Source organism: Danaus plexippus, chromosome Z, assembly GCF_018135715.1.
Source record: "Danaus plexippus chromosome Z, MEX_DaPlex, whole genome shotgun sequence".
Lineage (NCBI taxonomy): Eukaryota > Metazoa > Arthropoda > Insecta > Lepidoptera > Nymphalidae > Danaus > Danaus plexippus.
Window position 1 is genome coordinate 9,690,533 of NC_083559.1, and position 21,620 is coordinate 9,712,152.

The following is a 21,620-nucleotide window of genomic DNA, read 5'->3' on the forward strand; positions in this document are numbered from 1 at the left end:
AAATTAAACAAAATTATACTTACTTTTGCACGATACAGTAGCTTTGGTAAGATCTTCACCGAAATCGTTAACAGCTCGACAAACATATTCACCTGAGTCTTCAGCATACACGTAAAGAATATCTAATGAAACGAATCCCATATCGTAGACGGTACGGAATCTGTGCCCGGTAGGCAATAACTTTCCATTGCGATACCACTCGATACGTAACTTGGGATCTTCTTTTGGTTCAACGCGGCACTCAAACCGCACAGACTCTGATTCTTCAATAGTATGTGATTGTATTTGTGTAATAAATTTAGGTGGTGAGGTTACTATTGACTCCTCTTTAGGTTGTTCACTTACACGACCTTTTTCCAACTCTTTTATCTTTTCTCCGCTCATTCCTTGAGGTAGTTGCGACTCTAGGACAATATCCCGTTTTGTGCTGCATGTAACCTTAGCGGTAGTTGTAGCAGAACCCCATTTATTAGTTGCTCTACATGTATATTCTCCAACATCCCGTGTGTAAATATAATCTATGTCTAAGGCAACGAAACCAAAATCATTTAACATATGAACACGAGATCCTGTAGCGAAAGGTTTACCGTTATGGAACCAATCAATTCTCATAGTTGGATCTCCCACGGGTTCTACACGACAGTCAAAGTGTATGGGTCCACCCTCAGACACATCAAGATTATCCTTGATATCGACTGTAAACCGTGGCGGATTTGGTTTTTCGTCTTCAATAGTTATTTCCTCCCTTTTATGTAAGGTTTCTTCTAATTTTTGTATGCTTTCAGTTCCAGATTTAAAATGTGATGGTAGTTGGGGCTCCAAGATTATACCTTGTCTACCTTTAACTTGAAGTTTACAAGATACCGTGGCTTCACCATGGCGGTTTGTAGCTTTACAGGTATAAAGTCCAGCATCACGTTGATAAACACCTCCAATTTCTAATATAACAAATCCGAAATCATTAATAGTTTTGACGCGTGATCCAGTAAGCAGGGGTTTGCCATTGTGAAACCATTCAACTATCATACTGGAATCGTTAATTGGGACTAATCTGCATTCGAAGTGTGCAGAGGAATTTTCGGTGAGGATTTGATCAGACGGTGTTGTCAAAAATTCTGGCGGCTTTCCGCTCTCAGTTTCTGGTGTTAAAGTATCGGAAGTTCCAGTGTAACCCTCTAAAGCGGCTATTTTGTCAATAGTACCTTCCATTCCTTTCGGCAATTGAGATTCTAATATAATATTCCTCTTTCCTTGTACTTTCATTGAAGCTGTAGTAACAGCTTCACCATAATTGTTAAAGGCTCTGCATAAATATTCACCAGAATCTTCTGGATACGTCGGTGATATTTCAAGAATTACAAAACCGAAGTCACAGAATGTTCTAAATCTTGACCCTGCTTTTAATGATTTACCGTTCCAATACCACTCCACCTGAAGTTTAAAAAAGTAAATCGATATATTATAAATATCTAAAGCCTACTTTAAGGGCACAACTTGAAGCGATAATTTTACCTTCAGATTAGGATCATCAGTAGGTGTGAGACGAGCTTCAAAGTGAGCATTTTCACCTTCCCTTAGATTATCAATATTTGACAATGGGACCGTAAAGACCGGAGCTTTACCGCGTTTCTCTTCAATTTCCGTATCCTTCCGACGTATCATAGAATCCTCCAGAGTTTGCAGCTTCTCTAATCCTCCTTCCATGCCCTATTAAATTTAAACATAATCATGATTTCGAATCAATTATCAATGATTAAGAGTATTTATTATAAGCATTTTGTAAGAGTTATAATAAAAGTAAGTAATATTAGTATAAAAATATTATTGTTTATCAATTAAAACTTACCCGCGGCAGTTGCGAGTCCAAGATTAAATTCTCCTTTGATGTACACTTCAATTCAGCTTTAGTTGAATCGCTACCTAACTTGTTAGTAGCAACGCATTCATATTCTCCAGAATTTTCTTCGTAGCAATATAGTATATCCAAAATAACTATGCCAAAGTCATGGAAAGTTCTATATCTGTGCCCGTGGGGTAATTTTTTGCCGTTGTAGAACCACTCTACCTTTAGATCGGGATCGTCTACAGGAATAAGTCTTGCTTCAAAGTGCGCGCTTTGTCCTTCAACTAATTTAGTTACGTTTTCTATTTGCGTAATAAACTTTGGTGGTACGGGTGCAGCGGGTGTTGGTGCTTGCTGTTGAATTCCTTGTAAGCTTTCTAATTCTCTTATTTTAGCTAGTGATTCTGGTTGTAAACTATCTAAAAATACTCCACTTCTACCATAGCAAGATATTGTGGCTTTAGTAAAATCTTCACCATATTTATTATAAGCGCGGCAAACATATTCACCTGAGTCATGATTCTGAGTATAAGCTATGTCAAGAACAACAAACCCAAAATCAGATATTGTTTTTATCCTAGTAGAGTGACGCAAGAGTTGGCCGTTATGATACCATTCAATTTTCATATCCGGATCATCCACGGGCACCACAGTACATTCAAAGTGGGCCGATTGACCATCTTTAAGACCCTCGATATTTTGTATATGAGTAGTAAACCTTGGTTTCTGGCCCTTGGTCTTATCGACACAGTCAAGTTTAACACTTATTTCCGCTTTTCCCCATCTATTAGTGGCACGGCAGGAATATATTCCAGAATCATTAGTTTTCGTTCCCAGAATCTCAAGTACTACCATACCAAAGGCATAAACTGTGCGTATACGGTGGCTGGCTTCGATTGTTTTACCATTATAGAACCATTCAATAACCATACTTTGATCACCAGTGGGTATAAGGGAAGCTTCATAATGGGCTATTTGTCCTTCACTAATGTCAGTAATATCTTGGAATACTGTTATAAATTCAGGTGGTCTGCCTGTGTCATCATCTGCTTTTTGTCCAGGTTCACGACGGAGGGATTCTTCAAGATTTTGAATTTTCTCTAATCCTTCTGCGCCTTTAGGATGTTGGGTTCTCTCTATAAGATTTTCTTTACTAATGCAGTATATGGTGGAAGAAGTAAAGGCTTCGCCCTTTCTATTATAAGCCTTGCATGTATAAATACCACTATCTCTTTCATAGATATCTGTTACGTCTAATGTAACAAAGCCAAAATCACTAGATAATTTAAATCTAGATCCTTGTTCAAGGACTTTACCGTTGAAGTACCATTCGATCTTTAGATCAGGATCGTTCTTTGGTTCAACTTGTCCTTCGAGATGTAGAGACTGTCCTTCTATTAACTGTAGTTCCGCATTTACCGGCACAACCCACTCAGGTTTTGGATATTCAGTCTCTGGAATTGAAAGTCTACGGCCCTTGGAAAGTCTGGCTTCTTCAGCCTGTTCTACAGCTTCTAAGCCAGCCTTGCCTTGAGGATGTTGTGTATCAAGATATATATGTTTGTCTCCAGTGCATCTTAAGCTTCCGGATGTTGTAGCAAAACCTTTACTGTTTGTTGCTTTACATGTATAAATACCTGAATCCTCTTCATACGTATGAGTTACATCTAATGATACGTACCCGAAATCATGAGTGCTTTTGTATCTAGTGCCCGATGGTAAGGGTTTATTATTAAAGAACCATTCTATTTTCAAGGTTGGGTCTCTAGATGGCTCCACATTGCACTCAAAGTGAATGTTATCACCCTCCTTACATATTATGTTATTAAGGTGAGAAATGAAAACGGGAGTTTCATACACTGGCTCTGGCGACTCAGGTTTACCTGGTTTTGGTTGTTCTAAAACTCCAATGCGATCTAAAGATTGTGGATGAAGACTGTCTCCAAGTAACCAATGACGGTCTTCAATTTTAATTGATGCAGTTGAAACTGCTTCACCCATCAAATTAGTGGCTTTGCATGTATAAATACCAGAATCATCGATTCTTATTGAATTTATAGAAAGCGTAACCAAACCAAAGTCAAATGTACTCTTGATTCTTGAACCTGTAGTTAAAGACACACTGTTCTTAAACCATTCAATTCTTAAATTGGGGTCGGTGCGAGGTTCTACTTGGGCTTCCAAATAAACATGCTGTCCTTCAACAAGCTTATCGTAACTCTTAAGATGTGTTGTGAAAATAGGCGCTTGTTGTACCCCAGTATCAACAAACATCTCAGGAACTTTATTCATGGCGGCTTCTTTTAATTGAATTTTCTGCCAAGATTCTGGTCTCATAGCCTCGTCGACAATAGTTGACTTAGTTTTGACTTTGAGTGAAGTGGATGAAACAGTGCTTCCGGCTCTATTAATAGCTTTACACATGTATACGCCGGCATCATTGGCCACTACAGAGTTAATGTCTAATGTAACGAAACCAAAATCATGCGTGGTGCGGAATCGTGAACCTGAAAAAATTATTACATTTATACATACATTTCTAATCGTTTTGAAAAATAAATATAATATATTGTCAATAAACTTTATAAAATAAAAACGTAAGTTATGTATGACATACCCATTTTAAGTTCAACACCGTTAATATACCATTCAAATCTTAGGCTAGGGTCTCCGACTGGCACCACACGGGCTTCATAATGGGCGTGTTGTCCCTCCCATAATTCTGATGGACCAGTAAGTACTTGAGTAAAGATAGGCTTTTCAAATTCACGCTCTGGTTCCTCTGTTTTCCTTGCTAGAGGCTCCTCTAATTTCTGAATTTTCTTCATACCCTCGGGATGTTGCGTATCCATTTGAATTGCGGCTTTAGCTAAAGTCAAATATATTTTATGTAATTATCAATTGAAAAGACAATATTTTATTAAAATCAGTTAAAAGTTTTGGATATAATTACTTTTTATTCTCATTGCTGCCGTAGTCACTGCTTCTCCAAGTAAATTGGATGCTCTACACATGTACACTCCCTCATCTTCATCTCGGACGTGAGAAATTGTCATGGAAACATATCCAAAGTCATGAGTTTTAGTTATTCTGGAACTATCTTCAATTAATTTTTCGTTTCTAAACCATTCAACTTTTAGGGTCGGATCTCCGACAGGAATTAATCTACAATCAAAATGTGCAGTTTTTCCTTCTTGTATGTTATCGATATTCTGAAGAGGCTGTGTAAATACAGGCCTTTGCCTTGTGACAGGCTCCGGAATTTCAGGTCGCTTGAATGGTTCTGCTGATTCCAATTCTCGGATTTTCTCGAGACCTTCGGGACGTTGTGATTCCGATATAATACTACCTTTTGCTGTTACTGTCATTGATATTGAAGAAGTACACTGACCAAGTGCATTAATGGCTTTTACAGAGTACTCTCCAGCATCTTCAGGTACACAATGTTGTATATCTAATGACACATAACCAAAATCAAAAGTGATATGGAACCGTGATGCAGATTGCAGAACTTTACCGTTGTGATAAAATTCAATACGTAAATTGGAGTCATGAACTGGCTCAACCTGACATTCGAAGTGTGCAGTTTCACCTTCTAGGACATGTTTAGTTCCCCTGAGTTCTGTTACGAATCTCGGAGCGAAAATTTTTGGCTCCTCCACTTCGATTCTAGCTTGATGACCTTGTGCCTCAAGTTGTCTAATTTTTTCTAAACCATTGGGATGTTGAGTATCAAATATTATGCTACGGTGGCCTGTAAATGATATTTTTATTATTATCTTTTATTCACTATGCGTTAAACCTACGCAACTTTAAAATTAAATCCCTGAAAACTTACTTGCAACCTTCAACGTGCATGTATTAACAGCTTCTCCGAGTTTATTGCTAGCTTTACACATATAAGTTCCGGAATCTTCTGCATATGAATATAATATATCTAAGGCGACGTATCCGAAATCATGTGTTGTCCGGAATCTGTGCCCTGTTTTAATTTTTTGGCCATTGATGAACCATTCAATTTTGAGATATGGGTCATTAATTGGTTCGACTCTACATTCAAAGTGAGCGCGGTCACCTTCTTTTAAATTTTCTATACTTGTCAGAGCAGTTAAAAACACTGGCCTCTGGCCTGGTTTTTCCTCTTCAACAGCTTTAGGTCTCTCATATTGTTCCAACTCTTTAATCTTCTTTAATCGCTGTTCATCCAGTGTATCAAGATACAGTGAAGCATTCGCTGAAAAAATAATTATTATTCAATACCAGAATATATTAAATAAAATCCGATTCCTATTTAAAAAAAAAGAAATTTCATTAACTTAATAAATATAATTTTATATTTACCATCCACATTCACTGAACTAGTAGTTACAGCTTCGCCCAAAGCATTTGTAGCTTTGCACATGTAAGTTCCAGAATCTTCGGCATATGCATATAAAATATCTAAAGCAACATATCCAAAGTCATAAGTAGTTTTAAATCTATGTCCTTGCTGAATTGGTCTTCCATTGCAGTACCATTCAACACGCATAGTGGGATCATTGACAGGAGTTAAAGTAGCTTCCAAATGTACAGGTTGACTTTCAGGAACATGAACATTCTTCAAAGGTTTTCCAAACTGAGGTTTCTCCGCAATGAATCCTTCTTCCTGTACAACACGTTTATATCGGCTATCATCTTCGAGATATTGAATTTTTTCTAAAGCGCTTTCGTGTTGTGTTTCTCTTATAATTGATTCTTTTGCTAAAATTTAAAACATATGTAAAATAAACATCTATATCTAATAATTGATCCCATTCTATTTGTTTCATTTATTAAAGAAACTTACATTGAACATTAAGATTTACAGACGATGTCGCTTGACCTAAATTATTGATAACTTTACAGGTGTATTCGCCAGAATCTTCCCCATATACAGTTAGTATATCTAAGGCAGCAAATCCAAAATCATATGCTGTACGGTAGCGGTGTCCACTTTGTAGTACTTTACCGTTAAAGTACCATTCCACGCGCATATTTGGATCAGGATAAGGTTCAATACGACATTCATAGTGTGCGCTCTGTCCTTCAACTAATTTTGTAGGACCATTTAATTGTGTTACAAACCTAGGAATTTGATTAATGGCCATTTCAACTTCTTCTTTTCGCTGATAACGTGTAGCATCCTCTAACTGTTGAATTTTTTGTAATGCAACTTCATGTTGCGATTCCAATTGTAATGATGCTTTAGCTAAAAATTACAAATATTTTTATTTTTAATCTAATGACACATTAAAATAATTTCTAAAGATTTATTCGTTAATTATTAGTAGGAAAGGAAATGTATAGGATTGATAACCGACTACATTTAATAGTAACAAACTTTTTGAAAGAACTTACATTGTACAAATAATGTCGAGGATGTAACAGCTTCGCCCAGCTCATTGATGGCACGGCAAGTGTAAGTACCAGAATCTTCAGGGTTGACATACTTCATATTTAAAGCGACGTATCCAAAATCGTGCATTGTTGTAATCCGATTAGCTTAAAAAAAAAGTTGTTATAAAAAAGATTCTTAGGTCATGAGAACAGATTTATTTTTAAAAACTGTTACTTACAAGCTTCAATTGGAACTCCGTTACGCAACCATTCCACTCTTAATTTAGGATCTCCCACAGGGATAAGTCTAGCTTCAAAATGTACTGCTTGATTTTCAGCCACCCTTATATCTTTCATGGGCATAGTGAAAACCGGAGCTTGGGTTATTGTTTCTTCCTGAATAGTTTGCCTGTGGTGTCTTGACGAATCCTCTAATTGAGTAAGTCTGGGCAATGCTCCTTCGTGTTGAGACTCTAGATAGATTGATTTCTTAGAGTGTACACATGCTGTACCAGAGGTGACTGCTTCTCCTAAAGCGTTTATTGCTCTACACGTGTACGTTCCAGAATCCTCTGGTAAACAAGCCATTATATCCAACGCGACGAATCCAAAGTTATTAGTTTCTGTAAACCTGGATCCACTCTTTAGGGGCTTATTATTATGATACCATTCCACTTTCATTGTTGCATCCGAAACTGGAATCAATCTACATTCAAAGTGAGCACGTTGACCTTCTTTAATATCAACATTTTTTAAGGACGTTGTGAAGATAGGTGCTTGTGTGGTCACTTCATCGGTAACATCAGTTCTATGATATCTCGATCTATCTTCTAAAACTTGAATTTGTTCCAAACCGGCTTCATTTTGTGTTGCTCGAATTATATCTGCTGTTTCTCGGCACGTTAGTCTACAACTAACTTCATCAGTTCCAAGAAGATTTACGGCTCTACATGTATATATTCCCGAATCTTCAGCTATGACATCGATAATATCTAGAGCCACGTAGCCAAAATCATGAATAGGTCTGAATCTATGACCAATCGTTACTGGTTGGCCATTCTTAAACCATTCCACTTTAAGGTTCGGGTCTGTCACTGGCTCTAATTTACATTCAAAGTGAACATGATTTCTTTCTCTGACATTTTCGACAGATTTAGGTTTAGTAACAAATCGTGGCTTAATATGAATAGTTTCATCGATATAATCAGATTTTTTATAGCGAGAGCTATCTTCTAAATACTGCATTTTCTCTAAACTTGAAGGATGCTGCGAATCCAAGATAAGATCTCTTTTTGCCATCACTCTTAAGGCGCATGACGTTACAGCTTCTCCTAATTGGTTAGTAGCTTGACAAGTATACACTCCAGAATCTTCAGGATATACGCTTAAAAGATCCAAAGCAACATAGTCAAACTCATAAGCTGGTCTGAATCTATGTCCTGTCTTAATCGGTCGACCGTTACAGAACCATTCAACTTTCATAGTCTGATCACCAATTGGCTGTAAACGACATTCTAGATGAACGTTTGTGCCTTCTACAGTTTCAATATTATGCAATGCTCGAGAAAAATGAGGAGCTTGCATAACTGTGATATCTTCCTGTATTTGTCTGTTACGACGAGATGCATCTTCTAGAATCTGAATTTGTTCAACTGCTTGTTCGTTTTGTGTATCAGTCAAGATGTCGGATCTTTCAATAACACGTACCATTGCTGATGTGTGTGCAGATCCTAAATGATTAACAGCTCTGGCAGTATATTCACCCGAATCAGATGATGTTGCATGTATGATATCTAACGCAAGTAAACCAAAATCGTAGTAAGTTCTAAAGCGAGAGCCAACAGTTACTGCTCTACCATTGTGGAACCATTCGACGCGCATAGTGGGGTCGCCCATTGGTTCTAGTCGACATTCAAGATGAATATTTTTGCCCTCAGATACTGGCTGTGGGTCTGACAAAGGTTGTACAAAAACCGGTTTGGATTTTGAAATTTCCTCTATATGGTAAATAGGTTCAACAAATTTTGATTCCTCTATTTGTTTCGTCTTTTCATATAATCCATGATGAATGCTTGAAGTGTCAATACTTGACCGTGCTAAAAATAATAAAAAATAGTTTTACACTAATTTACATTCCCAATAGTGTGTGACTTTGAAATAAACTCATTATTTATACGTTTTTGTGAGAATTTGATAAAATCTTAATTCTTATTATTTAAAGTCAAATAGGCATAATCTTTACAAAAAAAAAATAAGTACGTAACAATGAAATAATAACAATCGAGCATACTTACTTTCGACCATCATGGAAGAACTCAATTGAGCTTCACCAGCACTATTACGTGCAATTACTGTATAAACTCCAGAATCTTCGGAGCGGATATTAGATATGTCTAAAGCCACGTACCCGAAATCATAATATGTTTGAATTCGATTAGCGGACTTTATTTGCTTTCCGTTAAAATACCATTCAATTGTCATAGTCAAATCACTTTGAGGTTCCACCCTAGCTTCAAAATGAGCACTTTGGCCTTCTACAATTTTATTGGTCCCTTTTAGGGGTCCCAAAAATCTTGGTTTCTGACTTATTTTCACTTCCTCTTCAGCTCTTCTAGAATATTTACTCGAGTCTTCCAAATATTGAATTTTCTCTAGTCCTCCGGGATGTTGAGATTCGGCAATTATATCTTTCTTCGTGATAATTGAAAGATTTGCACTAGTCGTCGCCTGACCTAATGCATTATAAGCCTGGCATGTATAGTGGCCTGCATCATGTGCGGTAACTGACTTAATCGTTAATGCTACGTAACCAAAATTAAAGAAAGTAGTTATTCTCGAGCTAGCTTCAACAGGACGGCCATCTTTAAACCATTCTACCTTTAATGTTGAATCTCCTACCGGTTCAAGACGAGCTTCAAAATGAGCAAAGCCACCCTCCTTTACGTTTATTTGATCTTTTATTGGTGTTTTAAATTCTGGCCTCTGTGTACTTTCTGGAACTTCTTGATAGTATTTTTGGTGTTGTTGATGTTGATATGCTTCTAATTGTTCAGTTTGTTCAATATACCTTCTTTGTTCCGGTATTCCTAGATCTGAAGTAACTGTGCTTCTCGCTGCAACTTGAATAGTAGCGGTACTAATAGCTTCACCTAGCCTGTTCACAGCTCTCACTGTATACGAACCTGCATCTTCAGCCCGTAGGTGCATGATGTTAAGGGAGACGTAGCCGAAGTTGAAGATTGCTGTGATTCGCGAGCTCGCTGTAATGGCCTTACCATCTTTGTACCACTCTACTCTCATTGTAGGGTCACTTACAGGTGTCAGTTGTGCTTCAAAATGTGCATTTTTTCCTTCTTGTAGCTCCCCAAGATTTTGTAACGTCCTAATAAACTGAGGTCTTTGTAATGTTTGTTCTTCAATAGATTCTTGGTGTTGATATTTCGAATAATCTTCCAGTTGCTGTATATATTGTAGACTCTCTGGATGTTGACTAGTCCTCTCGATGGTTGCTCGAGGTGTCACTTGTAAAATTGCTTTTGTCTCTGCCATTCCTGTAGCACTGACAGCTCTGCAAGTGTATTCACCACTGTCTTGTATATTAAGACTCAACATATCTAAAGAAATATATCCAAAACGGAACACTGAAGTGAATCTCGAACCTGAAATAAAAAAAAATGCATAATTGTATTTTGCACATAAAAATTTAATTATATCTTATTAATAAGATATAATTAAAGCAATATACAGTTATTCAACCAAAAGGAATATTTAACATTAACATTTTAATGTGTATCAGTACGTTACAATAAATAATACTGCTTCTGTGTATCAACTATTCTGACTAAAAATTTTACTCACTGGCTTCTATACTTTGTCCGTTCTTCAACCATTCAATTTTCATCGAAGGATCACCAACCGGTTCTATCCTTGTCTCGAAATGAATTTTTCCACCTTCCATTTGAGTTACACTTTTAAGGGGTACAATGAACTGTGGTGAAGGATAAACCCGGTCTTCCTCACCAGGGGGAACATAAGGTCGGGCCCTTTCCACATGCCTTAAATAAATAATTTCTGGTCCCGGAGCGGGCCTAGAATCAAAAATATTGTATATTTTTAATATTCAATCATTAAAACTTGCAATCATAAACATTCAATAAGGTTAGAGTATGTTCACTTACTCGGGTTCAATTATTTTCGTAGGCCGCGGTAAGTGCAAACGTTTTTGCTCAGGCGCAGGCTCTTTTTGCACTTCAACATACAGCCTCGCCCGAGTGGCGGTGGACCCTGCGACATTTTGAGCCGTACATTGGTACCATGCCGCATCCGACGCCTTGGCTCGCGGTATATCTAATGTCGAGGCCCCACCCTCAGATTGAATTCGTAATTCTGGATTGGGTATAATCGGTACGCCGTCCTTCTGCCATGTGATACGCGGTATAGGAGTGCCAACAGCACGCACACTCAGCTGTACAGGTTCTCCTTCTCGTACACTGAGTGTACTAAAACGCTTAACAAATTTTGGAGCAACAACTTGCTCTTTTTCAATAACGTTTAATCGACATTGAAAAGATGATTCTCCACTTTTGTTACGCGCTATACAGGTTACTACACCGCTATCATTAAGACTAACGTTTGTAATCATAAGAGCATGATTACCCGATTCGTTTACTAGTATCTTATGATTATAATCGTCTCGAATTTGTTTATCGTTAATGAACCACGTGACTTCAGGGTAAGGTCTGCCAGTAACGCGGCAATCGAATCGCGTCATTTTGCCTTCTGTGACATCCCTATCTTGGCAGACTTTTACAAATTGCGGAGCGAGAGCCTTTTCACTAATTTCTATTCTTTCAGTCTCGACTTGTTGAGTATCTGTATATTGCGATCTTTGTTCTTGAGCATATGTTTCTTGAGGGGATTCCACTACAAGATATGCCGAAGTTACAATACAACCATTCGGATTTTCTGCTAAAAGTGTATAGTGACCATAATCCGACTTTTGAATATTTCTTATTCTAAGAATTGTTTGGTTATTTGTAGTTATGATATTATGTTTGCTTGAGTTTATTATTCTCTGCCCATTTTTAAACCAGGATACACGTGGTCTAGGATTACCAGACAACTGTACCTGAAATTGAGCGTCTGCACCTTCTTGCAGTTTGGAATTTCTAGGTTTCTGGAATATCTTGGGTGGCGATACTGGTCCAAGGTTTTTATCAATTTCCGTATTTATTTGAATATCGTTTTCACCCATATACCTCTTTGTGATGCTTTCTCTGAAAGAAATCTCTCTCAAAAGCCTATATTCAAATGTATCTACTTTAAAGTCTTCAACAGATGAAAATTCCGAACCATTTGTGTACGCGTATTTTTGTGATTGACGACTCTGCTCTGAAGTATAACCTTGAGTTCCGTATGATTTGTGTTCGACACTTTCACTGACATGTCTGTAGCTCTGTTGTTGAGAAGCTCGCTGCGTTGGAACTGGAACGCCTTCGGGTTGTATATAAACTGAACAAATTGCTTCTCCATACTGGTTTCGTGCTGTGCAAGTATATTCACCCTCATCCCCAGGTCCTATTTGCTTTATTAATAAGGAAACATCTCCAGTCTGTTCATTGTAGCTCATACTATATTTATTACATTCCACTAAAGGTGCCTTCTTTCTGGTCCATGAAACCACGGGAATGGGGTTACCTCTCAGTTTCCCTTCAAATTTTGCATTTCCGCCTTGTGCAAACCTCGCATTTTTAAATATTTGCTCAAATATTGGCGGAGAAGGATCGCCTATTCTGCCAGAAGTAATAGGTAGTCGGTCCTCAACAGCGCTCTCCACTGAAAAAAAAATCGTATAAATTTTATATATTAATTATATATGTATATATTAAACATTAATTCCATAAAACACCTTAAACATAATCTCTACATGGCTAAAAATGTTATATGTAAAAACAATCTGTATTATATCTTAACAATCGCGTAGAAGTCTTTAGATTATGAAATTTGGCAACAGTTTTTATAGTTTGAAGATTAATATTTTAGTTGAGGGGTAATGGTTGACATATAAGATTGCTCTGGGTGTTTAAACCTCGGAATATATCAGCCATTGCTAGCGTGAGTCACCGATGACGAGCTGGGCGAGCTCTTTTTGCCCGTCTATTTTCGTTCACATACACTCGTATCTAGTTTCAAATGCCATTTTTGTAGAAATGTACACACGTCCATTAATTTGAGTATTTTTTTATAACAACGTGATTTTAATTTCTACACTATGATATTAAGGTTTATTTACTTAATATTCTAGTATCTTTGGAATTAATTATATTGACGGTTTGGAGGATACAATATATGTTAAACCATACGGAATAACCAGTCTGCAAAGAATCTATGGTCCCTCAGACCGGTTTCTTGGCTAAGCCAAAACCATTTCCATCGCACCTTTGTTGCATTATTTTGTTTATGGAGTCATTATATGAAATTTTCACAATAAATATATGTAGTATAATGCAAATGGCTTATTTATCTATGGTTCAATAAACAATTATACTAATTGTCATTTCAATCCTTTGTTCTTTGAGAGGAAATTGTTTTTAGTTGGACCGTCAAACTTTTATAACAACTTTCGGTTTATATTGGTATAGCTAGGTGTAAATTACAAAGGCTGAAAGGCTGTTACGGCACCTTATAAGGTCTGAACAACAGACAGTAACAAAACGGGCATGGTAGTAAGTAGGTCAAGGTCACGATAATCTCCTAATAAAATTAAAATTTTGTTTGGTAGGTGGAGAATTTTAAATTAGGCTTTTTAAACCAATATCGTGTATGATAATATTATGAAACTGATACGATTGCGCTGCAACTAAAATTACGCAAAACACATTTTATTAAGTTTTCTTCATCGTTTTGCTATTTTAATTATTATGTGGGAGGATCTAGCTATCGTCCCAAATATTCGCTTTAGGGTTGATATTTATTTAAAAACATAAAATCATTATTGTATTATAATTATTATTATTACAGTGTATTGTTTTGTCGTCGGCATAAATATTGTCACTAGAGAAGATAAGAAATATATAAAAAAGTTTGTTTTTTTTTCAATATAATAATTTAGCGTGAGTTGATTTAACCTGATTCCCTAATACTTGTAAAACGTACCATTTTTAGGTTTGATATTCAATAAGATTATATTTTATAAGTGTAATAAAATAACAATAATAATGGTTACTTAATAACTAAAGATTTAAATTATGTTATAATTATTTTGATACAATTCAACGAGCCTCAAAAATAGCATCTTTTATTAGAATGAAAATTATTTACTAAACTAAAGCAAGCCATTATTTAGGAAACGGTACCGGCAATACCGCCAAGATCAGTTTCCGTGAAATTAAAACACCACATGAAGTAATTTTACGAGAATAGCAAACGTTTTGCGCATTTATGATTCCCTAGCGAAATTCCGATAACGAGAAAAACTAATGAAAAATGAAACTGTTACATATCTCGATACTTTAATAAGAAATTTTGGTTCTAATGATAAAATAAAATTATTTGCATTAATTTTGAAATTAAAAAACATTTAAACTATATAGCATCAGTACGTTGTAATGAGATCAGGATTTTCACATTCGTTTTATTATAATTTATTTTAAAAACGAATTATGTACCTACTTCAAAAATATGACTGAACTTCAGTCTTACTATTGAATGATAACCTTCAGAACCAGTTCAAGTAATATAACCAAATTATTATGGTTCTTATACATGAATTTGTAAAGTTTAAAATCGCATGCCGTTCCTAGTATAAACGCGACATATGGTCTTTAGCCCTCCAGAGTTGAAGGTGCCAAGGTTTCTTATGTCTTTAGTTCATCGCAAATTATTTATGTGCCCAACGTTTTAAAATTCTTTATTGTGATTTAATTCGTGATTTCAAAGCTACATACTGCAAACGATTTATTATACAAGTTTATAACCTCAAATTTAAAAAAAAAATTATAAATCGTTCCAAATCCAAATATAATACCTCTATGAAGATGTTAACGTTATTACTGTTATAAATAAAAAAATATGAAAATAAATTGATAATCTGCACTCCTGACAGATGACAGATGACTGATTATCTGATGTTCCGTTTAATACAGTTCTATTAACAAGCGTCAGTACACTTGAGACCTAAAAAAATAAAAAATTTATGTGCCAAAAGATGCATTTTTTTAAATGTATATAAGAAATTACTACAATAATGAAAATTAAAAGTCATAAATGTAACATATGTATATATATTTAATTATAACTATTACATATACATATCTCAGTTACCGATTGCTTAGCTACTGAAATAATTGATGCATAAGTTCATTCAATAAAACGATATGAGGTAAACATGTAATCACTTTAGTCAGTCAGAACACCCAATTTAATTACTAGGTCTAACAGCATCGCTATCCCCTGATCGATAACCGATACGCTTTACTCGGTTAGTTTCACTTCATCATCGATAATCGAACTATGTTACGGCCATGTTCAATTTAATTTTCAGCTTCCATTTTTTAATTTTCAAAAAGAATTTATTTAAATATAAGTGTTTATTCGATTTAGAAATCATGATTGTGAATGAATTATAAATTAATATAATAATTTAAAAAAAGAATCAACCTTTAAACAAAATACTGGCTGGGCTACTTAAATATTTTACTCCATATAGGGTTCTGTTGATAAATGCAGATTTGGTCAAGGAGACCGTGGAACGCGGCCCGCTGCTTTAATACGTGACAAAATATAAGTTCTCGGGCTGTAATAAATAAAGCGCAACACTAACGACTGTCACGAATGACAATCAATTTCTTGTTTTACAGATAACAATATTTACTGTACTCGGAACGGAAACAGAACGTCGTTTTAATAGATAATTTCACCAAGGAAAAACAGAAAAAGAAAGTCAGATTATTATAATAATGCTGTGTTATGGAGTAGAAACTTGAGATATCAATGCTGGTTAATATATAGTTTGGTGAGGCTACATTTATGACTGTACAGATTCTGAGTCTAGAAAGCAAGATTATTGTAACCAGCAATGACTCGTATACCTTAATATTTTCTATTTATTTCCCTATTTTTTTCTTTTTGATAAAAAAACCTTCAATTTACGTTTTTTTTTTTATTATTTTTCAGCAATTTGTCGTGTTACATTTCGTAACATCTTTTTTGACACCTTCGACGCAAAGTGGTTTAGCACTTTCCTCTGATCCCACTGTATTATAAAAAATACGTCACCATCTGAACACTACATATATTTCTAAATAATCTATCTGTCTGATAACAAAAATTGATGTCGGGATCTTCAAATTGATGTGGTACAAGGTATGATTCCATTTAACAGTAAATATATATTTGATACCCACAAAATTATAAGAGCTAATCAGAACATATTGATGATATTACAAATATGGTTACAAAATCTCGACAGCGGGAGTCACTGATGAATCGTAATCCCATACTCTCGTTTTCAGTTCCTCGTTTTTCGAATGCGATTTTAGTTTAAGATTATATAACCGGATCATGACGAGGACTAATCGGTGTTACGATTTGATTCGTGATGTGGGTCAATTGTCTGGCTACACGATATCTCTTTTTAGTAAGAATTACAACGCTATTGGTTACTGTAAGTTTACCTTGCATAATAACTAAGAACTGTTTCCTAATAATATTATAGATTTAGTTTGACTGTTTTCTTTTGCATCCCCCTGTGGTCCTAAATCCTAAAGAATATTAAGAATATTTGAGTACAATAAGAATCATAAATACTATTTTAAAAAAGTTATTTCACTTGTCTATGAATACTTTATATTATTCATATATCTCGAAACTGCAATTAACAGTAAAATTTTGCACCTTATATGATTTAAATTAATTAAATGTACGCGTGGAGTTGTGATTTAATAAAAAAACAAACGTGTAGGTATATCAATAGCGAAGGATAAATATAATGAGACACTGATTGGATCCTGTAGTGGAACTCGCATTCATTATATCAACAGTACGTAAATATTATTGGGTTTAAGTAATTTATGTTGAACTAATTTAAAGCAGATATTTAATTTTGGTTAAAACTTTTTTTTTTTTGGAATATGTTTTTAATTTTATTCGTATGCAATACATATAAAATAATTAAATAAGTTTATGTAAAAAACCTTTATATGTTTTAACAGGAGTTAGATATTTATCAGTTTTAACACAGCGAACTATAATTACATACTTACTTTTACTAAAAGTAAGCGGTGTGAGGTTGTGATGTACTCCGGAGATGAGATGAAAGCAAGAAGCGAGACGATCTACAGTTAAGCTGCTAGGTATAATGACCAACTCGTGCCATATATCCGCGCAAGGGAATCATATCAAGCTAGCTTTTTTATTATACTTTTTATGAATAACCATACAATTTATACACCCATTTCAAAATTTAAATGTAGTTTTTAAAATAGGATTATTCTGTAGTGACATAATGAGGTTAATATAGAAGTGCTATCATTAAGTTTGCCAAAAACTTTTGAAAAATTATAAGATTCCAAACTTTTGAATTTTAACACGCTCCTAGTGATTAATTTATTTTTAAATTATACAATTATGTGTTGAAAGGAATATATGATTACACATTGGTTATAATGTCATAAGTTATATCGAATTACAATGTAAAAAAAACCACTGCTACTTCGAACATCTGCCGCGTGTTGGAAAGTGAAAGTAGAAGGACATGAAGTGGTTAGGTTAAATATGAAAGCTTTATTAGTACAACATGGAAACGTGTTATGTGTTATAATATATCACTGGCGCATTAATTTTTAGAGCATTTTTTTTTTTACGTTTTATAATAAAAACTCTCTCACTCAGATGCACTTATAAATTCATTTATATTTTTATTCATAACAGTGAATGCTAAGTAAAATAAGATTCGATATTTGTGATGAATGAGAGGTTTTGACTCGGTGGAAATCGAAGACAATAATTTCAAGTTTTTTATCGATACAAAAGTTCCCATTATTCAACGCTTCTCACTATGGGACACGATGAAATAGAAAACTGTTAATTCATCACATCGCAAGAAATGTAAGCCTATGAAATCTTTGTTATAATCTTAGGTGTTATTAAATTGTATCTTTTTATTGGTAATTTTTTGCTTTTGTTCACTTCGAATTATACGATAATTTTAATAAGATATATCTGTAGAATTTAGTTTTTTAAAAAGACGAAAGAAACAAGTAGTATTTATATAATAATTACGGAATGAAATGAACATATTTAAATTGTAAACGGGAATTTTAACGATTTGTTCGACATATACCTGATTTTAAGAGTGTGAATATTGATCGTCCCAATTTTCAATCATAAAAGACGTGAGTCACACTTAATGTTTACTATTTTCATTTACCGCTATGTTACGTTTCAGTTTAAACAACTGTCGCTATAACTACATCATGATATTGCTTTTCTATTACTTTGATATTAACCTCATTTTTATAATTTCTACTGTAAATCTAGCTGTTTTCTGTTATTGATGTTTTATTGCAGTAATTTTGTTACAACTTTTTACTCCAGATCTAAGTAATATGTAGCTGATAGACATTCAGGGAACAAGAATTCCTTTATCTTCTTTTCACTTTTTACCATCCTTTTACAGCTTCTGTTTACGTTATTTCTATATTTTTTATTCGACCTCATCACGCTCCGCGACAATCACGCAACACTTGAAGCAAATCAAACGATAAATATCATTTTTCTATCCGATTTCAGATTGCAGTCATTAGTATTGTTGCTGTTTGAATGTATTGTAGTTTACCATCTTTGTTTTAATAAATAATTGCTGTAATTATTATTTTGTATTAAATTTAGCATATTTTATAAAATTGATTTGTAGAAAATTTTTCTCTTTGTGTCCATTAAACCCAAATTTATATGTAAAAAAAAATAAACTTTTATTAATTTCTTTAATTTCTTAACGGATGTCGTGTTTCGCCGTGAAATTTCAACATATAGTTTATATTAGGTATAAATTCGCACTGCAACTTAAACGGAGAGACTAATGAGCATATTTAATATTTATATCGACTGATTTCGATCTGAACATATAAGAAATAAATAATGCATATATGTAAGGAGATTAGGTGGCATTGAATTGACACCACAGAATACTATTGAACTGCTGATGTCTCTCCGTTCTCAGTAATATTAAAAATGATTTAATTCGCACACATAAAAATGAAGATGGAATTTTTATAGGAGAATATGAGATCATTTCTTCAAGAAATAAAACAACACAGATGAAAAATATGCCAGCGCGTTCCTGCATCCAGGCGGCGGCGGACGGGAGCGTTGGCGCCCACGCGCGCCCCAGAATAGCCTCACTATCTCGCTCGGTGAAAAGTGCTATGCACGAATAGTGCCTTCGTCTTCGGTTTCTTCCTTTTCGCGCTTTAAATAAAGAAACCCAAGACACTCGCACGCAGGGCGCCGCCCGCACAGCCGGCCAGCGCTGTACGCTGAACGGTAGGCTTACAATGTAAGAAAATACAAGTAACACACATATTCATGTAGATCGCTGAAGCAGAAATTAATTAAAGCATAAATTAATTACTTAACCCCGCGGTTAAGTAAGGGTGCAGATGATGTTATGCGACTAACCTTGCTGCATCGTCTGCTGCGTGAAGTGGTGCTCGGTGCGTTGTTGCTGCACTACGTGCTCGCGCCGCTCCGAGCGCTGCTCCGAGCGCTGCTCCGACCGCTGTTCCGACCACCTCGACTGCTTCTCCATAGCGCCGCCGCGGCAGCACACACGAAAAAACTCTCACTCGACGCTACTAGTCCTTGAAGAGCTCTTCCAAAAGCTCTGTTGTACTAAAATAAATACACTGCGATAAACTAATACTAGTCCACGGGTTCATTTAGCAGAAGTTAAGTCATTATAACCCAAGTCCAACAACCAAGACGTCGGTCGATTGCGAATAGTTAGCGGATAGTGCGGTGCGGCGTTCGAAGCCGCGGCGCGGGCGCAACGTGCGGCTGCGGGGAAGAAGGGGGGAGTCGACCGAAATACTCAGGGTTATTTTGAGCTCCGCGCACTCCCGCGTGCCTCCAAGCTCGAAAAGATTATCCTCAAACTCCTGTATTACATATTTGATACAATATAACAACCTTATATCACAAATACATAATTCATTATTTGAGATAACTTATTTTTAAAGAGGATCTTAAAAAATCTCACCAATGTCTCTATTCCGAACGTGTGATAAACAGATGTTTATTTTTATTTTAAACAAAAATATTGTTTTTTCAAAAATCCTTACAATTATGTAGCTTAATCATTAGTGATATTTTGAAAAAAGTATTGTTTAATTCGACACAAATACTAAGAACAACCGATTGATAGTTAATTGAAGTGGTTAATTTTGGGCTGTATATAGGGATATGGTATAAAGAAATTAAGCCTCCCGCGACCACCCGCAAATACGTTCATATAAAAAATATACATAAAAGATTTATCATTTTTATATAAATTCTTCATGCATTCATAAATAAAATAATAATTTTATATTATACGAGTATTTAATAACTAACTTTACGAATTAGTTTTGATTTCCTTTGATAATTATAACCTTTCAAAGTATGTAACCTATGAACGACGTTTAAAATTTTTGTGGATATATTATGTTTTATTGAAATTCTATTTATTGTTTTCTCATTGAAATTCTATCAATATATATTTTTTGTATTATATTATATAACTTGTATGATAAGCTACTGTTGTATGTTTTCTGCTATGTTTAGACGATTAATGTTATGGTTTACTGAATAACCCTCATACCCATTGTTAGTATATTGATATTTTAATATGACAAAAAAGGGTTATTAACAAATATTATATTTCAATGTTATGGTACCTCCTAAGATAATTGTCGATAAAATTAACTTTAACATTAACGTATTTTTTATCTCTTCTAATATAACAATTTTCAAACCCATTCGGATTCGTCTAAATCAGAGTCAAGAAATTCTAAACGTATAATTTTTATTAATATTGACAGTATTTAATTATATTCAAAGGACTCAGTAACTTATATAAATTCTAATCGACGTTTAAATTCTTCCCACTCGGTGTCCTAAGTCCGTAAACCTACTAATCCCTAATTCAATAATTGTTCTTGATGTCATTTGTCTTAAGCAAGTGAGCTCATTCTTTTCTAAGAAATATTGGCTTAATGATGAAATCAAGCAATATTTCTGTTCAATGTTATTTTTATTAATTACTTTTACGTCTCGGTTATTTAAGTACGTTCAATACTAAGAGTCGTTAAGTCATAAGCGGAAGAATTATTGTGGAAATTATGATTCGAATGGGTTCAATGAGTTTTAATAAGTCTTATGTTAG

At 34.9% G+C, this 21,620-nt stretch overlaps 1 protein-coding gene and 1 long non-coding RNA gene across 8 annotated transcripts in view; one reads left to right on the forward strand and one right to left on the reverse strand.

Moving 5' to 3' along the window:
- The window catches only part of LOC116777091 (titin), an 88,685-nt gene extending 68,540 nt beyond the window's left edge, over positions 1-20,145 (reverse strand). For 3 of the 7 annotated variants that reach the window (XM_061526166.1, XM_061526169.1, XM_061526165.1), the window contains exons 1-14: positions 19,877-20,145; positions 11,377-13,033; positions 11,057-11,286; positions 9,493-10,857; positions 7,438-9,294; positions 7,220-7,363; positions 6,669-7,070; positions 6,185-6,583; positions 5,682-6,077; positions 4,797-5,597; positions 4,461-4,712; positions 1,847-4,350; positions 1,513-1,707; positions 24-1,431 (exon numbers count right to left, since the gene is read on the reverse strand). In XM_061526166.1, coding sequence (XP_061382150.1) covers positions 24-1,431; positions 1,513-1,707; positions 1,847-4,350; positions 4,461-4,712; positions 4,797-5,597; positions 5,682-6,077; positions 6,185-6,583; positions 6,669-7,070; positions 7,220-7,363; positions 7,438-9,294; positions 9,493-10,857; positions 11,057-11,286; positions 11,377-13,033; positions 19,877-20,006 — 11,740 coding nt within the window. In that variant the 5' untranslated portion in view covers positions 20,007-20,145. The remainder of the gene's footprint in view (positions 1-23; positions 1,432-1,512; positions 1,708-1,846; positions 4,351-4,460; positions 4,713-4,796; positions 5,598-5,681; positions 6,078-6,184; positions 6,584-6,668; positions 7,071-7,219; positions 7,364-7,437; positions 9,295-9,492; positions 10,858-11,056; positions 11,287-11,376; positions 13,034-19,876) is intronic. The other 4 variants (XM_061526168.1, XM_061526167.1, XM_061526171.1 and 1 more) reach the window with 3 other exon arrangements.
- On the forward strand, positions 16,449-16,919 carry LOC116777092 (uncharacterized). The gene is made up of 2 exons (XR_004353999.2): positions 16,449-16,561; positions 16,711-16,919. It is a non-coding gene; the product is annotated as an uncharacterized LOC116777092 (long non-coding RNA).
- Positions 20,146-21,620: the final 1,475 nt, after the last annotated feature.